General features: G+C 39.5%; 1 protein-coding gene across 3 annotated transcripts in view; it reads left to right on the top strand.

Moving 5' to 3' along the window:
- The window catches only part of LOC144770671 (uncharacterized), a 204,644-nt gene that overhangs the window by 70,214 nt on the left and 112,958 nt on the right, over positions 1–21,472 (top strand). For 2 of the 3 annotated variants that reach the window (XM_078655385.1, XM_078655386.1), the window contains exon 4: positions 18,371–18,397. The exons of the other annotated variant lie outside the window; for it this stretch is intronic. In XM_078655385.1, the coding sequence (XP_078511511.1) occupies positions 18,371–18,397 (27 nt within the window). The remainder of the gene's footprint in view (positions 1–18,370; positions 18,398–21,472) is intronic. 3 annotated transcript variants of the gene reach the window in all.

Raw genomic sequence — 21,472 nt, 5'->3', positions numbered from 1 at the left:
ATACAAGTATCTAAAAATCCACTCAGTGATTCATAGATGTATACACACATCTAATCACTTACCTATGGATTCACTCATACATGCTGTCAATGAACAATAGAACACTATCAAAAATACTTATACATCTATATCGACATTAAACAACAGCACGCATCCTATTCACATATGAAGTCATCCTACTCCCTTATGCAAACAATGGATCATACTTACATATTTACTTAGCAAAACACTTATACAAACACCACTTCTTCTATTCATTTAGATAGTAAGTCATACTTAGTGAATTATAAAATCATTATTACAAGTATACAGTTATCCATACAGTCACTCACACAATCATTGTGTCTTATGTATACTTATTTATATACAACAACTGACACATACACTGCCTTTTATTTTTCTAGTTTGTTGGACATGTACCATTGAGAAATATATTTGCTCATCGCCACACCCATAAAGAGATTCACTCACCCAAACAACTGTTAGAACATGTAGTTTTAACTTCATATATCTACTGAATCAACTATTCACACATCTTTGGACAGTCACACAACCCCCCACCGAACCACACACACTTTCACACTCCCATACAAATACTCAGTTAACTAATCAATAACTAATATAGACTTTCACATAGCTAGTAACCAACTGTAGAATCAGTTTACACAACAACTGACAAAGTGATACAGATATTCACACAGTTTAGTCACTATCCACTATATTTAGTGAGACATTATAAATTGGTCAAGTAAACAGCCAATTACACTGCTACTAAATCCTCCATCCAAATATTTATTTATATATATCCACTTATTCTTCAAAGCAAACCACATTCACTGGATGATGTCATCAGTGATGTCATCAGTGATGTCATCAGTGATGTCATTTGAGATGTCATCAGTGATGTCACTGACCATGTCATGAATGATCTAATATGTGACATCATCAGCAGTGGATTGGGGGTGCGCGAAATATAGTTAGTACAACTAACTATATAGGAGCAATTTCAATGGTTTTGTATGAGTAAAATGTCGAGCTAACTATAACACCACTAAAACTTATAGTTTTTTGAGAGAATTTCAAAGGTTTTTTAAAAGCTAATTCCTAACTATATAACTCCTGAAACCTATGTTTTTTTCAGTGAATTTCAAAGGTTTTTTTAAATGCTAATTCCTAACTATATAAGGCCTGAAACCTATGGTTTTTTCAGTGAATATATATATATATATATATGTATTTATATATATATATATATATATATATATATATATATATATATCCGTTTCACTTCCTCCAACGAAACCGGGACACGTTAACTGCGGTGCAAAACAGGGTCAGAGGGTTTCCTGCCAAAATACTTTGTTTCACAAAAACGCTTGAAAAAGCGAATAATGCACTCTTTTTCCAGTTTTAAATACCATTACTTCAGACCAAAAGATCGTATTTCAAATTCTTCATATTTATTCCAGCATAACAACAGTGCATGGAACCAACCCAACGCGTTTCACCGACCACTCGGCTTGATCACGGGTGAATTGTGTTCCTCAAAAACATATTTTAAATAAAGTTACACATACCACTTCCTGGTGATAACATAAACAAAGGACTATGGTTCGTCTCATCACGGAGGCAGCCATATTGGAACAGTGTCTTGCTAGCAAAATGCCCAGCAATTCTTACACTCATATCTCTCTTACAGAGGAAGTAATAAACATGTCATGCCTATACAGGTTGCTTATATTCTCAAATGCTCTTACATCTCAATCATGATTTAAATTGATTTGTTCCCCAGTGGGAGTTTTCAACAATATTATTATGAACATAAACGAAGGGCTATAATACATCTCAATTGGAACAACCCTACTGGGGTAGTGTCCTGTTGATACAGGTTCTTAAACTTATATCTCCAATGTCGAAAGGAAATAATAAACATGTACCCATATAGGTTACTCAAATTGTCAATCAACTGTCCTTCTCAAACAAAAGTAGACACGTTTAGGTCGGAGCGTCCCAAGCAGGTAAAAGTCAAAATAAACCCCAAGTGGGGTAAATATAAATCATATCCATGTATGTGGCCCATTAATACATTCCATCTTGTTCAATCAATCTTCCTCATTTGGAAAAAAATCTGTATGGAAAGAAACAAATTCTTCAATTTTCAGTTCACTGTAAATCCCTGATGACTCGAATCCAAACAGTGCAACACAAACATAAAATGTAAAAAAATGATAAACATAAAATGTGAATTAAAACCATGAGGAGCATGGACAGGAGACTGCATCACAAATATATACAATTCAAGTTTTAATCACAGTTATACTGGTTTACTCGCCCAAGTGCCATTTCAATTCCTCCTCAGAGTTCAGCCCCCCAGGTACACGAGTATCTAGGTCCAGAATGTATTTGCTCTCTAACTGTCGTAGCCTACGTATTTTGTCACCCCCTCTTTTCATGGAGGGTATTTTGTCAATCACAAAAAATTTGAGCAAATTGCGATTGCTACGATGTAATTCTTCGAAGTGCCTGGCTACAGGTGAATTCTGATCTTTATTTTCAATTGCCCGCATATGCTCCAAAATACGTTTCTTCGCAGGAAACATTGTACTTCCCACGTATTTTTTGGAGCATGGGCACACAAGAATATACACCACATATTCGGATAGACAAGTAAGATGTTGTTTGATGGGTTTTTCTCTACCTTCAATTGGATAATATACTGTCTTAACATTCTGGCTAAACTTACACGCCTTGCATGTCATGCACGTGAAGAACCCTTGTATGTCAGATGTTTTACCATGTTTGGTAGTTATTTCATTCTTACTCAATTTGTCTTTCAACGAATCTGCTTTCCGGTATGTAATGCTCGGATTGCAGCCAACCACACTCGTTAACGTAGGTTCAGTTTTTAAAACATTCCAGTGTGTTTTTTACGCTGCTCTGTACCTGCCAAGATTTGGCATGGTAGGTGGAGATATATCTAACCACTTCCTGTGCCTCGTTCTTACTTTGCTCCTTGGGGTGTAACAGTGTGTCATGACTTAAGGCAGTTGCCTTCCGAAGGCGCTTCTTCAATTACTTGCGGAGGATATCCACGTTCTTTGAAGCGTTCCTTCATACATTCACCCTCCAAGAAAAAGTCCTCATCCTTGCTGCAATTCCTCCGGGCCCGGAGGAATTCGCCAAACGGGATACTGCGTATCAAAGATCTGGGGTGGCTGCTTACTGCATGAAGCAGTGTATTACCCGCCGTGCTCTTGCGGAATAGCTTTGTCACCAGTTTATTACCAGCCACTTCCACTTTGAGATCTAGAAACTCCATGTATTGGCTGTTGATTTTGCCTTCCAGACCCAAATTCAAATCATTCTGGTTTAGATCTTGGATAAAACTCTCTGCCAGTGTTAGAGGACCATCCCAGATAATGAACAGGTCATCTATGTATCGCAGCCAGGTTTTCACATGGCTGCGATACAATGCATGGGTTTCGGCCACTTGCTGCTCCCAGCTTGCCATAAACAAATTGGCAAAACTGGGAGCAAAACAAGTTCCCATCGCTGTCCCTTGGCGTTGTCTATAATAGACCTCAATAAAGATGAAGAAATTGTTCTGGAGACAGAACAGCATCATGTCCAAAATCATTGTGGTATGATCTTTAAAGGAGATGGAACGTTTTTTTAGAAATTGACAACAAGCATCTATACCATCTTTATGTCGAATTGAGGTGTTCAGACTACAAACATCAAGTGAGATTAGTAAAAAACTGTCCTGCCATACAACATTCTTGATTTTATTGATAAAGTCCCTACTGTCCTTGAGATATGATGGTATAGCTTCCACAAAAGGACGAAGAAAAAAATCAATATATTTTGACGTGTTCTCCAACAGAGAACCCATAGAGGAGACTATTGGTCTCCCTGGTGGTCTTTCGGCGTTCTTGTGGAGCTTAGGTAGTAGGTAGAGTACTGCCACTTTAGGATTTCGATTGAGTAAGAAGGAATATTCGCACCATTCTATCAAGCCTTTTTGTTGCCAATCCTTCAACATCATAAAATAAGTAGTGTTTGTTTTTTCAACCACCTGGCTTGAAGAGACCTCATAGCAATCTGTGCAGTTCAATTGTCGCATCCCCTCCTCAATATACTTATTTACATCCATCACAACAACATTACCTCCTTTATCCGATTGACGGATAACAATGGAGGTATCACTCTCAATCAAAATCCTAAAGTGGCAGTACTCTACCTACTACCTAAGCTCAAAGACATAAAGATGGTATAGATACTTGTTGTCAATTTCTAAAAAAACGTTCCATCTCCTTTAAAGATCATACCACAATGATTTTGGACATGATGCTGTTCTGTCTCCAGAACAATTTCTTCATCTTTAATGAGGTCTATTATAGACAACGTCAAGGGACAGCGATGGGAACTTGTTTTGCTCCCAGTTTTGCCAATTTGTTTATGGCAAGCTGGGAGCAGCAAGTGGCCGAAACCCATGCATTGTATCGCAGCCATGTGAAAACCTGGCTGCGATACATAGATGACCTGTTCATTATCTGGGATGGTCCTCTAACACTGGCAGAGAGTTTTATCCAAGATCTAAACCAGAATGATTTGAATTTGGGTCTGGAAGGCAAAATCAACAGCCAATACATGGAGTTTCTAGATCTCAAAGTGGAAGTGGCTGGTAATAAACTGGTGACAAAGCTATTCCGCAAGAGCACGGCGGGTAATACACTGCTTCATGCAGTAAGCAGCCACCCCAGATCTTTGATACGCAGTATCCTGTTTGGCGAATTCCTCCGGGCCCGGAGGAATTGCAGCAAGGATGAGGACTTTTTCTTGGAGGGTGAATGTATGAAGGAACGCTTCAAAGAACGTGGATATCATCCGCAAGTAATTGAAGAAGCCCTTCGGAAGGCAACTGCCTTAAGTCATGACACACTGTTACACCCCAAGGAGCAAAGTAAGAACGAGGCACAGGAAGTGGTTAGATATATCTCCACCTACCATGCCAAATCTTGGCAGGTACAGAGCAGCCTAAAAAAACACTGGAATGTTTTAAAAACTGAACCTACGTTAACGAGTGTGGTTGGCTGCAATCCGAGCATCACATACCGGAAAGCAGATTCGTTGAAAGACAAATTGAGTAAGAATGAAATAACTACCAAACATGGTAAAACATCTGACATACAAGGGTTCTTCACGTGCATGACATGCAAGGCGTGTAAGTTTAGCCAGAATGTTAAGACAGTATATTATCCAATTGAAGGTAGAGAAAAACCCATCAAACAACATATTACTTGTCTATCCGAATATGTGGTGTATATTCTTGTGTGCCCATGCTCCAAAAAATACGTGGGAAGTACAATGTTTCCTGTGAAGAAACGTATTTTGGAGCATATGCGGGCAATTGAAAATAAAGATCAGAATTCACCTGTAGCCAGGCACTTCGAAAAATTACATCGTAGCAATCGCAATTTGCTCAAATTTTTTATGATTGGCAAAATACCCTCCATGAAAAGAGGGGGTGACAAAATACGTAGGCTACGACAGTTAGAGAGCAAATACATTCTGGACCTAGATACTCGTATACCTGGGGGGCTGAACTCTGAGGAGGAATTGAAATGGCACTTGGGCGAGTAAACCAGTATAACTGTGATTAAAACTTGAATTGTATATATTTGTGATGCAGTCTCCTGTCCATGCTACTCATGGTTTTAATTCACATTTTATGTTTATCATTTTTTTACATTTTATGTTTGTGTTGCACTGTTTGGATTCGAGTCATCAGGGATTTACAGTGAACTGAAAATTGAAGAATTTGTTTCTTTCCATACAGGTTTTTTTCCAACTGAGGAAGATTGAATGAACAAGATGGAATGTATTAATGGGCCACATACATGGATATGATTTATATTTACCCCACTTGGGGTTTATTTTGACTTTTACCTGCTTGGGACGCTCCGACCTAAGCGTGTCTACTTTTGTTTGAGAAGGACAGTTGATTGACAATTTGAGTAACCTATATGGGTACATGTTTATTATTTCCTTTCGACATTGGAGATATAAGTTTAAGAACCTGTATCAACAGGACACTACCCCAGTAGGGTTGTTCCAATTGAGATGTATTATAGCCCTTCGTTTATGTTCATAATAATATTGTTGAAAACTCCCACTGGGGAACAAATCAATTTAAATCATGATTGAGATGTAAGAGCATTTGAGAATATAAGCAACCTGTATAGGCATGAAATGTTTATTACTTTCTCTGTAAGAGAGATATGAGTGTAAGAATTGCTGGGCATTTTGCTAGCAAGACACTGTTCCAATATGGCTGCCTCCTTGATGAGACGAACCATAGTCCTTTGTTTATGTTATCACCAGGAAGTGGTATGTGTAACTTTATTTAAAATATGTTTTTGAGGAACACAATTCACCCGTGATAAAGCCGAGTGGTCGGTGAAACGCGTTGGGTTGGTTCCATGCACTGTTGTTATGCTGGAATAAATATGAAGAATTTGAAATACGATCTTTTGGTCTGAAGTAATGGTATTTAAAACTGGAAAAAGAGTGCATTATTCGCTTTTTCAAGCGTTTTTGTGAAACGAAATATATATATATATATATATATATATATATATATATTACCTACTGGCGGTCGCCAGTAGGTAGTTATAGTTAGGACCTATTTTCCATAGGAAATCTGCAACATGCTATTTGCAATAACTTTGGCACCGGTTGACGAATCTTCGCAACATTTTCAAAACTTATGGCCATCTCTGGTCCTCTCCTATCCTGAAAGTCTCGGGGTGATTTGTCAAGCAGGGGCCGAGATAAAAGGGGGTCTCAAAATGTGTTTTCCCCATGCAATTTTCCATAGGAACCTTTAATTGCAGCTACAGCCCGAACTGTGGAACGGAATTACACCAAATTTGGCAAAGAGGTAGTCCTTGGTTCACATTTGTGCCTTATGGTTAAATGGTGTAAATCTGTTCAGTAGTTTTTTAGATATTAAAGGAAAAAAATACATATATATCTGGATGGAGCCTAATGACACATCTCACCGTGAGATCTGATTGGCTATCCGCACTTCATCCAAGTAGTGTTGGCAGCCATCTTGGGACCAATGTACATGATAGCACCTCATTAAAAAGCATTGCATTTAATAGAAGGTTTTAAGACTTTAGTTATATTATAAATCATTTGTTGATGGTACCATACTCAATTTAGGAATTGTGGTGTGTTCTAAGGAGGTTTTACCATGTGAAAAAGCCTTCTGCTGGGATATCATGAATCATGTTTGAGAGAAAACTATTTTCTCAGGCTTTTCCCACAGAGGTTTGGAAGGTGATCTATAAGCTAAACTGAGAACATATTTTCTGTAAATTCACATTATCTTTCTCAGTCATGTGAGAATGAAGTCTGACATTCTCAGTAAAACATGTACATCCAACATGGGCAGAGACTGTCAGTTGATTCCTTTGTGTTCTACTGCAGCTTCCCAGAGTCTTCTAAAGAACAACTAGAGTGCTAACAGCCTTACTTATGACAAAAGTATAGAACACCTGAAGTTATCTTGATTGGAATGAAGTGGTAACTCTTAAAATATTTGAGTTAAAAAGGAACAAAACGAGGGGGTTCATTTTGCCATAGAAAGTATGATTAGTGCTGCAAAAAGAAAAATTAGGGCACATATTGAGTGACTTCTCAAATCCTTTTCTATTTCATTAAAATAAATTCTGACATGCAGACTGAAACATGTACTTTCAATACCAGCAGCAGACTTCCCTGGTGAGCAGTAGCTTTACTACAGTGATCTAATGAGCAACTAGAGTGCTAAAATTCAGAATTTATGGCAAATATGTGACACATCTGAATGCCCTCTTGATGGAACCAAAGTAAAAAAGCATTGAAAATGCAATAGGTCTCGCCCTTGTTTAAGTTAAAACAATTCTGTTTGTAATTAGGTGGCTTTTTAGCTTTGCTTTTATTAGTGTTTTTCAAACTTTCATGTACATAACATGCATATGTATGCATATATGTATATGTATATGTATGCATGCATTTATATAGATATGATGATTATATATATGTTTATATATGTATGTATATATATATACACATACATATAAATAAATACATATATATATGTGCACATGTAAGCCTGTAGAGAGAGGTAGAGAGGCTAGAGGTGTAGAGGTAGAGAAGTAGAGGTAGAGAGTAGCAGAGAGAGAGGTAGAGAGAGGTTGAGAGGTAGAGAGTAGAGAGTGAGTAATAGAGAGTAGAGAGTGAGTAGTAGAGAGTAGTAAGAGTAGTAGAGAAAGTAGCAGAGTGAGTAGTAGAGAGTAGTGGAGTGAGTAGTAGAGAGTGCGTAGTAGAGAGTAGTAGTGAGTGAGTAGTAGAGAGTGATTAATAGAAAGTAGTAGAGAGTGAGTAGTAGAGTGAGTAGTAGAGAGTAGTAGAGAGTGAGTAGTAGAGAGTAGTAGAGAGTGAGTAGCAGAGAGAGAGAGTAGTAGAGAGTAGTAGAGAGTGAGTAGTTGAGTGAGTAGTAGAGAGTAGTAGAGAGTAGTAGAGAGTGAGTAGTAGAGAGTAGCAGAGAGTGAGTAGCAGTGTGAGTAGTAGAGAGTGAGTAGTAGAGAGTAGTAGAGAGAGAGAGTAGTAGAGAGTGAGTAGTAGAGAGTGAGTATTAGAGAGTAAGTAGTAGAGTGTAGTAGAGAGTGAGTAGTAGAGAGTATGTAGTAGAGAGAAAGTAGTAGAGTAGCAGAGAGTGAGTAGCAGAGAGTGAGTAGTAGAGAGTAGTGGAGTAGTAGAGGGGGAGTAGTAGAGAGTAGTAGATCATGAGTAGTAGAGTGAGTAGTAGAGAGTAGTTGAGAGTGAGTAGTAGAGTGAGTAGTAGAGAGTAGTAGAGAGCGAGTAGTAGAGAGCAAGTAGGAGAGAGTGTGTAGTAGAGAGTGAGTAGCAGAGAGTAGTAGAGAGAGAGTAGTAGAGGGTGAGTAGTAGAGAATAGTAGAGTAGTAGAGAGTGAGTAGTAGAGTGAGTAGTAGAGAGTAGTAGAGAGCGAGTAGTAGAGAGTGAGTAGTGGAGAGTGAGTAGTAGAGAATAGTAGAGAGCGAGTAGTAGAGAGTGAGTAGTAGAGAGTGAGTAGTACAGAGTAGTAGGGAGTGAGTAGTGGAGTGAGAGTGAGTAGTAGAGAGCAGTAGAGTGAGTAGTAGAGAGTGAGTAGTAGAGAGTGAGTAGTAGTGAGTAGAAGAGAGTGAGTAGTAGAGAGTGAGTGGTAGAGAGTTGTAGAGAGTAGTAGAGTGAGTAGTAGAGAGTAGTAGAGAGTAACTAGTAGAGAGAGTAGTAGGGAGTAGTAGAGTAGTAGAGGATGAGTAGTATAGAGTGAGTAGTAGAAAGAGTAGTAGATAGAGTATTAGAGAGTAGTAGAGTAGTAGAGAGTGAGTAGTAGAGAGTAGTAGAGAGCGAGTAGTAGTGAGCGAGCAGTGGAGAGTGAAAAGTAGAGAGTAGTAGAGAGTGAGTAGTAGAGAGTGAGTAGTAGAGAGTGAATAGTAGAGAGTGAATAGTAGAGAGTGAGAGTAGTAGTGAGTGAGTAGTGGAGAGTAGTAGAGTGAGTAGTAGAGTGAGAAGTAGAGATTGAGTAGTAGAGAGTGAGTAGTAGAGAGAGAGTAGTAGAAAGTAGTAGAGAGTGAGTAGTAGAGTAGTAGAGAGTGAGTGGTAGAGAGTAGTAGCGAGGGAGAAGTAGAGAGTGTGTAGTAGAGAGTGAATAGCAGAGAGTACTGTAGAGAGAGTAGTAGAGAGTGAGTAGTAGAGAGTAGTAAAGTAGTAGAGAGTGAGTAGTAGAGTGAGTAGTAGAGAATGAGTAGTAGAGAGTAGTAGTAGAGAGTAGTAGAGAGTAAGTACTAGAACGTAAGTAGTAGAGAAGTAGCGAGTGAGTAGTAGAGAATGAGTAGTAGAGAGAGAGTAGTAGAGAGTGAATAGTAGAGAGTTAGTAGATAGATAGTAGTAGAGAGTAGTAGTAGAGAGTGAGTAGTAGAGAGTAATATAGAAGATAGAGAGGTAGGTAACGAGTAGTAGAGAGTGAATAGTAGAGAGTAGTAGAGTAGTAGAGAGTGAGTAGTTGAGAGTGAGTAGTAGAGAGAGAGTAGTAGAGAGTGAGTAGTAGAGTAGTAGAGAGTAGTCAGTCAGTGCCAGTCAGTGTCAGTCAGTCAGTGTCAGTCAGTCAGTGTCAGTCAGTGTCAGTAAGTGTCAGTCAGTGTCAGTCAGTCAGTGTCAGTCAGTGTCAGTCAATCAGTGTCAGTCAGTGTCAGTCAGTCAGTGTCAGTCAATCAGTGTCAGTCAGTGTCAATCAGTCAGTGTCAGCTAGAGCAGCTCTGCTGACCTGGTTCTCTGGCTCTAAAGCAGCTTTGCTGACCTTGTTCTCTGGCTCTAAAGCAGCTCTGCTGACCTGGTTCTCTCCCTCTAAAGCAGCTCTGCTGACCTGTTTTCTCTGGCTCTACAACAGCTCTGCTGTCCTGGTTTCTCTGGCTCTACAGCAGCTCTGCTGCCCTAGTTCTTAAGCTAATCACTCTGCTGAAACATTAGCGCTTATAAACGTATCCTGCTGTCAACTACTAGCACTCTAGGAACTCAGTCACTATCTATGCACTTGCAGAATGACTCAGGCATTGAGACAAGCAGTGGTACAGTCAAATGTGCACAATGTATGGGGTGCCTTAACCCCTTGTAGACTACTGAGTAAGTCCTGCCAATGTCCAGGTAATAGTCATGCTTGTCTGGAATCACACTGTGAGTCTGTGCCCACTCCTACAATCATCCTGACAGAAGCATGTCCTTATCAAATCACTTTGCTGAAACATAAGTGCTTATAAACTTATTCTGCTGTCAAGTACAAGCACTCTAGGAACCCAGTCACACTGGCTATGCACTTGCAGAATGACTCAAGCATTGAGACAAGTAGTGGTAAGTCAAATGTGCACAATGTATGCGGTCCCTTAACCCCTTGCAGACTACTGAGTCAGTCCTGCAAAAGTCCAGATAATAGTCATGCTGGTTTGTAATCACACTGTGAGTCTGTGTCCACTCCTACAATAATCCTGACAGAAGCATGTCCTTATTTAATCACTCTGCTGAAACATAAGTGCTTATAAACGTATCCTGCTGTAAACTACTAGCACTCTAGGAACCCAGTCACTGCCTATGCACATGCAGAATGACTCAGGCATTAATACCTAAGCACTTATAAATTAACTGAGCACTCTGTTTGCAGCACTGTCATCATTCTAGTTACTAGTCATGTTCTTATAGAATGACCTAGGCACCAACACAAGTACACGTACAATATTCTGTGCACAATCCATACAAACCTCTAAGCAGATACATACTATTGGTACACTCCACTAAATACTGAAGTAGTACTCATGCAGCCTAGGATACTTCCTGTCAGTCTCATGCAGTTTGTCAATCAGCCATCCTGCACTATATTCTTATTGTATCACTCTGCCAATACCTAAGCACTTATGGGGCAGATTTACAAGCCCCCTGCGCCACCAGTACCTCACTTTTTCTAAGGTAGTGATGGCGCTGGGGACTCCTCCATATTTACAAGGAGAGGAAAAGCCACCCTGCATGGCTTTTCATCTCCTTGAAAAGACGACCCATTCAAACGCAGCACTTTGCGTTGAAGGGGCGTTCCACTGGTGTTGCTGTGTCTGTTCCCGCACAACACCCATGGAATAACACATCTCAAGACTTGCGAGAAAATGTAAATCTGTAGATACGTGTGAATGATGCGCCACCCTAGAGGTGGTGTAGCGAGGCACAACAAGGAGAAATTTTTCATTTCTCCTAGTTTTTTCCTCTTTAAATGCATGCTACATTCCAGGGCACACATTGAAGGAGGAAATTGCCTTTAGTGGTTTTTTTTGTGCAGGAAGTAGTCCCTTCCTGCACAGAAACAATATCCCCACGACACAGATATCCTTGCACCATGGTGCAAGGGTGCCTGAGTCACTGAATCGCTGCAGTTTGTGTGCTAGTGTAGAGGGAGCACCGAATTGTGACATATTCATGTAAATATGTCACATCTCTGTGCTTCAGAAGTGCCGCAACACGGTGCAGCTAAAGGGCTTGCAGTGTCACGCTGCAGCACTTCCTCATAGATCTGCCCCTATAAATTCACCAGACAGTACTAATGAATTCTTTCAGTCAATCATGCTCTACACGTACATTCAGCCAAACTTTCAGACATTACCATGCAATTATAGTTAATTTTTTAAACCAGATAAGGTAGTTCTGAACTTTTTCTTCAGGTTTTTTTTCTATTTGTTTTGTAGTTTTTGAAATTTTTTTTACTTTTTATGGTGTTTTTTAAAAATTTAACAAAAAAGGAACTAAGTAAACAGTTAGCTTTAGGAATTCAACATCATTCCAAAAACAAACAAAAAAAAAATAGCATTTGTGGTTCAGTTGAGCTGCACAAATAGCGTCCACTGACTGTTCACCATAACAGATGATGGTTTTGCACTTAGTGCAGTGCTGCTGCAGAAAAGCAAATTCTGGGCGAATGTCTACTGGTGGTGCTGAAGTGGACGCTCCGGAGGTGCTAGCAATGCCTGGTGGTGGATTTTTTGCTGCACGCCTCATTTCTTCTCGTGCCAGATTCTTCGGGTGAATGGTCTGCAGATGTTTATACATACTCGCTGTTCCACAAGAGTATTTCGTGTCACTGCCTCGCAACAGGACCCTGTCACACAGCAAGCATGTGACTTTTCTTGCATTGACCTTTTTTTCTCCGTCAGGAAAGGTGAAAAATTTCCATACCACTGATTCAGGCCTCTGCTTGGGTGGGTCTTCCTCCAAGATATCTTAATCTGAAGAATGATGAGAAGCCTGCGCACCAGATGCCATTTCTCCAATGCAAGTTTTTAAAAACACAAAAAAAATTCCAAAACCAGCTCCGGAAGAAGAGGAGATGTCTCTCATCAACTGCTCCAAACAGAATAATTAAAATGGGTGGGGTCCTTCAATACTTACAGTGGGAAATGTTATGAACCAATCAAATCTTTTTTTTGAGGTCACATGGGATCCGCGCACTGTGCGATCACAAAGCGCGCACGAGACCCGACTTCGCGAAAATATATTTAAAAATAATATCAGTTTATTACAAGTAGAAATATATTATTTTTATAAATACCATAGATAATCTTTTGCCCTAACATGTACATTAAAGACACGTACATATCATTTTAGAACATAAACAATTTGCATCCAGCGCTCCCCAGCACGTATATGATGTCACGTGGGGCCCGCCACCGTGCAAGCATCGCGTACCTTAATGCACATGTACCGTGAATGCGCGGAGCAGGAGTCACGGACCGGTCGCATACCAGTCGCGCACACCACGTAACATTGGACGTATATGACGTAACTGAAAATAAACACCCACTCGTCGCTCACCATACGCAGATCCTTCATGACTACTCCAAAATGGCGGCTAGAATACACAGACCCGCTGCAGTAGGTACGCTTTAAGTGCACAACTCCCTAAAAAATTTAGAATTTTTTTTAAGAAAATTATATAAATATTTTAAAATATGAAAAACAACAAATGAAAAATATTTCAGTTGTAAATGTATTTTAATTTTCTTTGGCAATTTTCAGAAAAATATATAATGTTGAAGAAATAAAATATTTATAAATAAACAGTTAAAAAACTGTAGAAATTCAGTACAAGAAAATAGGTATAACTACTATTGCACTTAAAAATTAGCATTTAAAAAACCTTTGAAATTCACTGAAAAAACCATAGGTTTCAGAGATGTTATAGTTAGAAATTAGCATTTAAAAAACCTTTGAAATTCACTGAAAAAACCATAAGTTTCACTTGCCCGCCATGCACTGCTGATGATGTCACATATTACATCATTCATGACATGGTCAGTGACATCACTGATGACATCTCAAATGACATCACTGATTACATCATCCATATGACAATCTGATACACCTCATCACACACTAGTATAACCTTTGATCACTCACTGTAAAATACAGGATACCATATTTGAAAGCATTGACACCCAAACCAGTTACTACATACGCACTCACTGATTCCTAAGTCTACACACACAACTGTCCATTCACCCACAGAATCACGTATACATGCAGTCCCTGATCAATGGTAACACTATCAAATGTACTCATACACCTATATAGACATTGACACATCAGCAGTCATCCTAGTCGGTTATGCAGTGATGCTACTCACTCATAAAAATAATCAATCACACTTACTCAGTTACACAGTTATATACACACAACACTTGATTTATACATACACATAGTAAATCGTAGTTACCATGTTAAAAAATCACTATTACAGGTATACACTCATTCAAACAGTTACTCTCACAATCACTGACTCTTACGTATACTTATTTATATACACCAACTCTCATATACAATGACTTTTATTTTTCTACTTGATTTGAGATGTACCACTGACACATATATTCACTTACCAACACACAAATAAACACACTCAGACACCCAAACAACTGTTTCCATAAACACTCCTAAATCCATATGCCTAGACAATCAACCACTCACACATCTATGCATAGAGTTACAACTCCCCCACCCAACCACAGATACACTCAGTGTTCCTTACAAATACTCAGCCCACAAATCAATAACTAATATAGACACTTATGTAGTTAGTGACCAATTGATGCAGCAGGTTATACAACAACAGAGACAGTGATACACACATTCACATAGATTGGTTACTAACAAATATATTTAGTGAGGCACATTTAATTACTCACTTAAACAGTCAGACAGTTATATTTTCACTCAATCTTCAATACAGATTGGTATATATATAATAGATATTTAAATTTCACAAAACCACATTCACTGGAGATGTCATCAGTGATGTCATCAGTGATGTCACTGATCATGTCATGAATGATGTAATATGTGACATCATCAGCAGTGCATTGCGGGCACGTGAGTTATAGTTAGCACAACTAACTATAACAGAACAGAGGAATTTCTATGGTTTTGTACAAGTGAAATGTCCAGCTAACTATAACACTCATGAAACCCATGTTTTTTTCAGTGAATTTCAAAGGTTTTTTAAATGCTAATTCCTAATTATAACGCCTCTGAAACGTATGGTTTTTTCAGTGAATATATATATATAAATATATTCACATGTCATGCACTCCAATTGGTCTAGATGGCAAAGGTTTCTTAGAATGAGCTCTCTACCACTTATGGAGTATACATATATAGCAGCATTCACTGTTAGCAGACCCAGTGCTAATAATTACAGGGATGTGGGATCCACAAGAAGCAGGAGAAGTATTATTGAATTATCTGAGAGAGGAGAAAACACCTTTCATACATTCACAGGTATACTTGATTCATAAGCATACATTCAGCCCATCTCTTCCTAGTTGTTACACGCTGAGTTTGAGCAAAAGAGTAGAACTCCTGATGGTGTCAGGCATTAGAACTCTGGGAAAGATGTTTATGCTATGAAGGCGCACGGAGAGCAGTCGGGTGAATGCTGCTATTGGTTGCCAGTGCTGGGGAGTTGATACCGAATTATTCCTACTTTCATCATTTCAATGTTTGGACCTCCTCATTCTAAAAGCAGATGACAACATGTTGCTGATGAAAATGGAATATCTTTTGATCCAACCTTCAGACAACCTTTCTATTTCATAAACTTCTCTGTAGTAATCATTCAGTTCACACTGTATATTGACTTTAGTTTCTATGGTCAATTTTGTCTGTTCAATGGTATCCATAGATCAACTAATATAAAAGTGTTGACTTCAACAATACATTTTCATTCTCATTGCCTATTGTTTAAATGCCTTCCTTGTGACTTAGTAAAGGATGGCATCAGAAACTCACTAGGGGTCACTAGAGACTAAATTCAAAGAGTGAGGTGCAGGCTGCAATGACCATAGATTACACAGGTTCTACAAAGTGTGCAATGCCTGAGCTAAAAAACAATCAATGGAGAAGCACCTAAGAGCTTATCAGACCTCTACCTTTGACCCAAAGCAGTCACACCACTGCGCTCCTGTTACAACTGTAAGTGTCCATCCCACAATGGTGTTTGTCCAAATTTGCTGCAGAGAATTAGATGTGTCAGGAAGTCTATGAAACAGTCTTACCAAAGACAAAAGACTCAACAAATTGACCAGAGTGAAGCAGAAATGCAAACAACTCTGCTCAAGTGGCAAGCACGAACAACCTGATGACTGTAGCTGCCCATGTTTTAAGCCTCTCCATGATTTCCCTTTTGTTGTCTATTTTAGTTTAGTGTGAGCAATGCAGTGTGTTAATTCTGCTCATTATCTACCACAACTGTACTTAGGACCTGCTGTATTTTATGTTTGTCAACGAACGCTCTTCTGCATTACATTGTATTATTATTGATACCTGTTTGCCATATGATTTAGGATAGTAAGGAAACAGTTTAAGCTCAGAGGGCCAAAGCCACTGCTGTAACCAGAAACCGCTCAACTTCTAAGCACCTTTCTCTGTGGTGAACAGATTCCAAGGGTTATCCTGGGATCATTACAAGACAACATATGGTAACATAGTGGGTGGCGGGAAATGGATAGCCCCATCCGTTTATGTTTATGGGATTTATAGAGCACATGGCTACCCGCAGGCATCCCAGCGCTATCACAGGCACAAACAGCTACCTGAAGTGAGAGTTAGGGAAATAGACAGGTCTTAAGTTTCTTTTTAAAAGACTGTTTTTTTTCCAATCTGTCAGAACTCTGGGTCCGGACTGTTCCAGAGTTTGGGCACAAGATGGGAGAATGATCTACCACCCCACCTTGATCTCTTAATTCTGGTAGTGCTCATCAGAACATTCAACCCTAGACTAAGACAGCGGCGAGGAGAGTAAGGGGAGATCAAGGTTCGTAGCATTGCTGGACCTCTGCCATACATGGCTCTGTGTGCCAGTCAGAGTGACTTAAATTGGATCCTGGTCTGCACAGGGAGCCAGTGCAGCTCTCTCAAGGATGCTTTGACTGACCGGTTCCTAGGTATTTTGAGAAGCAGTCTAGCTGTCGAATTCTGAACAACTTGTAGTCTATTGGTGACATATTTAGGTGATCCAAGGTACAGAGAATTGCCATAATCGAGTCTCGAGACCACCAAGGCTTGTACCATGGTCTTTCTTGAATTCTCTGGGATTAGACTCGGAATTTTCCTGATCATCCAGAGTATACCAAAACAGTTACCCGCCAGTTTTTTGGCTTACGTCTCCATAGTGAGATTCTGATCGAGCCACATGCTCAGATCTTTTATAGAACATTTCTGAGTTGGGGTGAAGGGACCCCAGTTTGCTGGCCAGGGGATCTCTGCCCGAGGGCTGAAATTGCTGCCCAGGATCTTCAGCTTGGTTTTATCCCTGTTCAGCTTGAGACTACAATCAGCCATCCAATTTCATATTTTTTCCATACAGGGCATTAGCTGCCTGTGGTTGGAATTGATAGAGTCAGCTATTGACACCACTAATTGGGTGTCATCAGCATATGACACAATGGAGAGTCCAAACTCCAGTACTATATGGGCCAATGGGCTCATATAGATGTTAAAAAGAGTTGGACTCAGGGAGGATCCCTGAGGCACTCCCCAAGGTGCTGCAAGAGTGTCTGACAGGATTCCGGACTTCATACATTGAAAGGATCTATCATACAAGAACAAGGCCACCCATTGGTTGGCTGTGCCTCTAATCCCAATGTTTTCAAGCCTGTTCACAAGAATTTTATAGTCTACTGTGTCGAAGGCTGCACTTAGATCTAATAACACCACCACTGCGGACCTTCCCTGATCTAATATGCTTTTTAATTTTTCAGTGACCATAAGTAGGGCTGACTCCATACTATGCTCTGGTCTAAAACCCATCTGGGTCTGGTGTAGAATGACATTTTCTTCCAGCAACTGTGAAACAGCACTGTTCACATGTTTCTCTGCGATCTTACCCAAAATTGGCAGTAGAGAGATAGAGTGATAGTTTGCCATGACCGCAGGGTCAAGTTGTGTTTTTTTTAATAACGGTTTTACAATAGCATGCTTCCACTCCTTAGGTACTATCCCTTCATCAAGAGATAGAGAAATTAGGTTGGTCAGTTGCGTTAAAACACAATTTCCCCCTTGAGCAAGAAAGTGGGGCGGTGCAAGGTCTGTCACTGTGAAACAATGACCAAAGTGTCAGCACCAACTTACTAAATGAACTTTATGAGCAGTAATTGGGGGTATTCAATTTAAAATTAATGCAACTTTTTTTGTGTTTGTGTTTTATGCATGGTGGCATGATGCTGAATCAAAGTAAGAATACCAGCATCAGCAGCAACAGGTGAGAAGAGTGAGCGGGCAGAGATTAAGAAAAACAGTGATAAAGGAATTTATCTTGTGCTATGTATTTAAAGTAGTTTGGACCTGCACCCAATGAACAGTATAGAATTCGAATGGTACTTTCTTCTGTTGCAGGATTTTCAATAGTATGTTTTGCCTGGCATGGATAATTTGAACTGCTCTCCACTATTGGCAAGAAGATTAATTCTGCATTTGGTGCTATTTTCAAAGGCCAAAAATGCCCCCCCCCCCAAGTCCAAAATGGATGTGAGGATGCATTTGCTGTAAGATATAGCGCTAATACCGCTTCTCGGCCTTTTGGCAGGGAGGTTTAGCTTTATACAGACACAAGGGAGCACTCAGTATAAGTCAAAACAATACCCTTCCAGGCATAGAGTGAGCAAATTCTGAGTGTCACTGGTGTTGTAGGGTGTTCTATACAGGTGCTGGTGTCCACCTAAACTTGGGAACTACCCAGAGTTCTCTGCTCTTTTTTTGCATAATTTATGAGGCACTCTATGCCTGAAAGGGTATTGTTAGACTTATACTGGGTGCTTCTTTGTGTCTGTATAAACCTAAACCTCCCTGCCAAAAGGCCGAGCAGTGGTATTAGCGCTATTTCTTATATGATACATATATGAAAAGTCAGAGACTTCTTATTATCTGATCAGATAATGTATTACCACCCTCACCTTTGGGCACTAGCTTCCAAAAATGTCTGATCTGAAGAGCTTTTGTGGCATGTGGCATTGCTTTTCACTGGTTAACATGAATGCTTCTCTTCTTAAATTTGAAAAGGTAGTTTGACCACTTTTATTATTTCTTAAAAGAAATATATCTAGTGCCTAGTATTTAATACCAATATCACTGGTGGTGAACACTTAGACAGCTATGAGTGTTGTTCCCAGTCGTTGTATTCATATTTGGCTTCACCATCACTTCATCCACTTATAGCTAAACCTTCTATTCTCTCCTCTCATCGATAAAAATTCCAGTTGACCAACAAATATTTAAGAACTCGAATTTTAGAAATCAATTGAAGGCAAGAATGGCTGCTCCAACATTTCAATGCCTGTCTGTTTTTTCCAGCATTTTCAATTCTACCCTCAGTGGGTGTAATGTTCTAATAGTATAACAGCCCTTCTGATTTCAGGTTCACCAGTTGTTCAAGCCTTCTACCTTCCTCATATTAGGCCCTCATCAACAGTATGGGCCTACAACACAGCGTTAGGGGCATTTAACAAGTGTAACCCTTGGCACCAGGCTACAATGCTATAAGTAGTTGATTACAATCAACCTATTACATAATGAAATGATGCAAGTGATAATTAGTTATAGGAAGTTGACTATAAGTACCTAGTTATATGAGGAAGGCACCATGCAAACGAATATTCCAGATGCTAATAACACTGAAATTAGTTAATATGTTAATAATAGTTTTTTATTGTATCAGTCAATCAGAACCTCTCCTCTACAAATCCCAAGGTGAAAAGATTAGGGAAAACTAGAAGTGTCACAGCCTTCAAACACCGTAGGCTGACATTCAAACATGAATTTGATTGAAGAATACAGCATGAAGGAACCGCCAGTAACAGTGCGGCTAAGCACTTGCTCTTGCCCTGCTCCAGGGACACTAGGTGCTGGAGCAAGGGACTGAAAGTCCCAGGTCAATCTGCTGTCATGAGAGTGGGAGGAGGAGTTGCCAGTGCTATAAACCGCTGAGCCTGTGCCAAGGGTGGACTTGGCCTCGCCCATCAGAGCCAGAAAAAGGCAGGACAGAGCGACCTCCCTTGGTTTGAAATTGTGATAATTAAATCCCACCTGAGCGCTGTTATCACAAGGTGCAAATGTGTGTTTATTGTATCGAGTGCATATCCTGATTTTGGTTCTTAAGTCATGTTATCTAGTGTCATGTGGCCCATAGGGACTTCACTAAGTCCAAAATACAAAATAGTATTAGATTGTGCGCTGCGTGAGTTTACCGTTGGTTATACTGATTTACCGTGCTCCAGAGAATCGTTCCTTGCTCGGGAGCGTAAGTATATGAATAGGGTTGCAACCCCACTCTTATGGGGTGTCTCTACGGGGTGCTAAATGCTACAGCCAAAGTAAACAAAGAATGCTTGACAAAGTTATTATTCCATATGTTTTAGTGTTCAAAATATATTAATTCCATATATTTCTTCAATGCTTCTATTAATATGTTCCATAATGCATCATTAATGCGGTTTATCACATTTAGACTTTTTCCCTATGGATTTTGGCAAATAGCTTTCGTCAGGGGATGCCTAGAACAAACAAAAGTAATCATTTTTAGTCATTGGTATTTTCCACTTCATATTTTACCACCACGATTTGGCATGTGATTTGTCGACTGGAGTGCTTAAGGTGAAACGATGCGCTTCAAAAAAACTTCAAATAATAAAGTGTGTTACGAGAAAACGCGGTTTAAAAAAGACATGTGAGAGATAAAAGATGCCCTGTGGTGTCAGTTAGCTACGTTATACTGGAATTTGTGCAATTCTAACGACGTGGCTGTTAGTTGTAATGCCCGATTTTGCCGTGGTTTAAAAGTGGTTAAATAAATGTTTGTTAATGCTCTAAGCATCAAAGTTAGAAATGTATGCTCGCTTTCGCATGCTGTGCTTTATCGCGCTTGACGCTTACCAGTCTGTAATAAATTAGCGTTCTTCTGAGACCGATATGTGGGACATAATCGCTCGCGTCTTCCATGAGGACTGAATTAGCGTGTGACGTCAAGGCGTGCTTTAGTACGAGTGTTTCGGTATGCGGGGCTTGTGCTCATTAAAATTATCGTGTACAAAAAAGGCTTGCCTAAGTTAACAAACTTGATGGCTTGTTATACGGTGTAATGGTAATATACATATTAGTAAAAAAACAGAATCACAACAAACAATGTAAACAATATAAGATATGAAAATAATAAAGGCACAGAACTATTGCGATTTAGTAAAAAAAAATGTTTGAGTGTAACAAGATCATCGTTGTAAGAATGTCATCGTTTTAGTAATGTCATCCTTCTTGTTAGCTCGCACTTTGATAAGGTTACCAAATT

The sequence above is a fragment of the Lissotriton helveticus genome, chromosome 7, assembly GCF_964261635.1.
Source record: "Lissotriton helveticus chromosome 7, aLisHel1.1, whole genome shotgun sequence".
NCBI classification, from domain to species: Eukaryota; Metazoa; Chordata; class Amphibia; order Caudata; family Salamandridae; genus Lissotriton; species Lissotriton helveticus.
The sequence above is the reverse complement of the archived record's forward strand: the minus strand, read 5'-3'. Positions and strand labels throughout refer to the sequence as shown.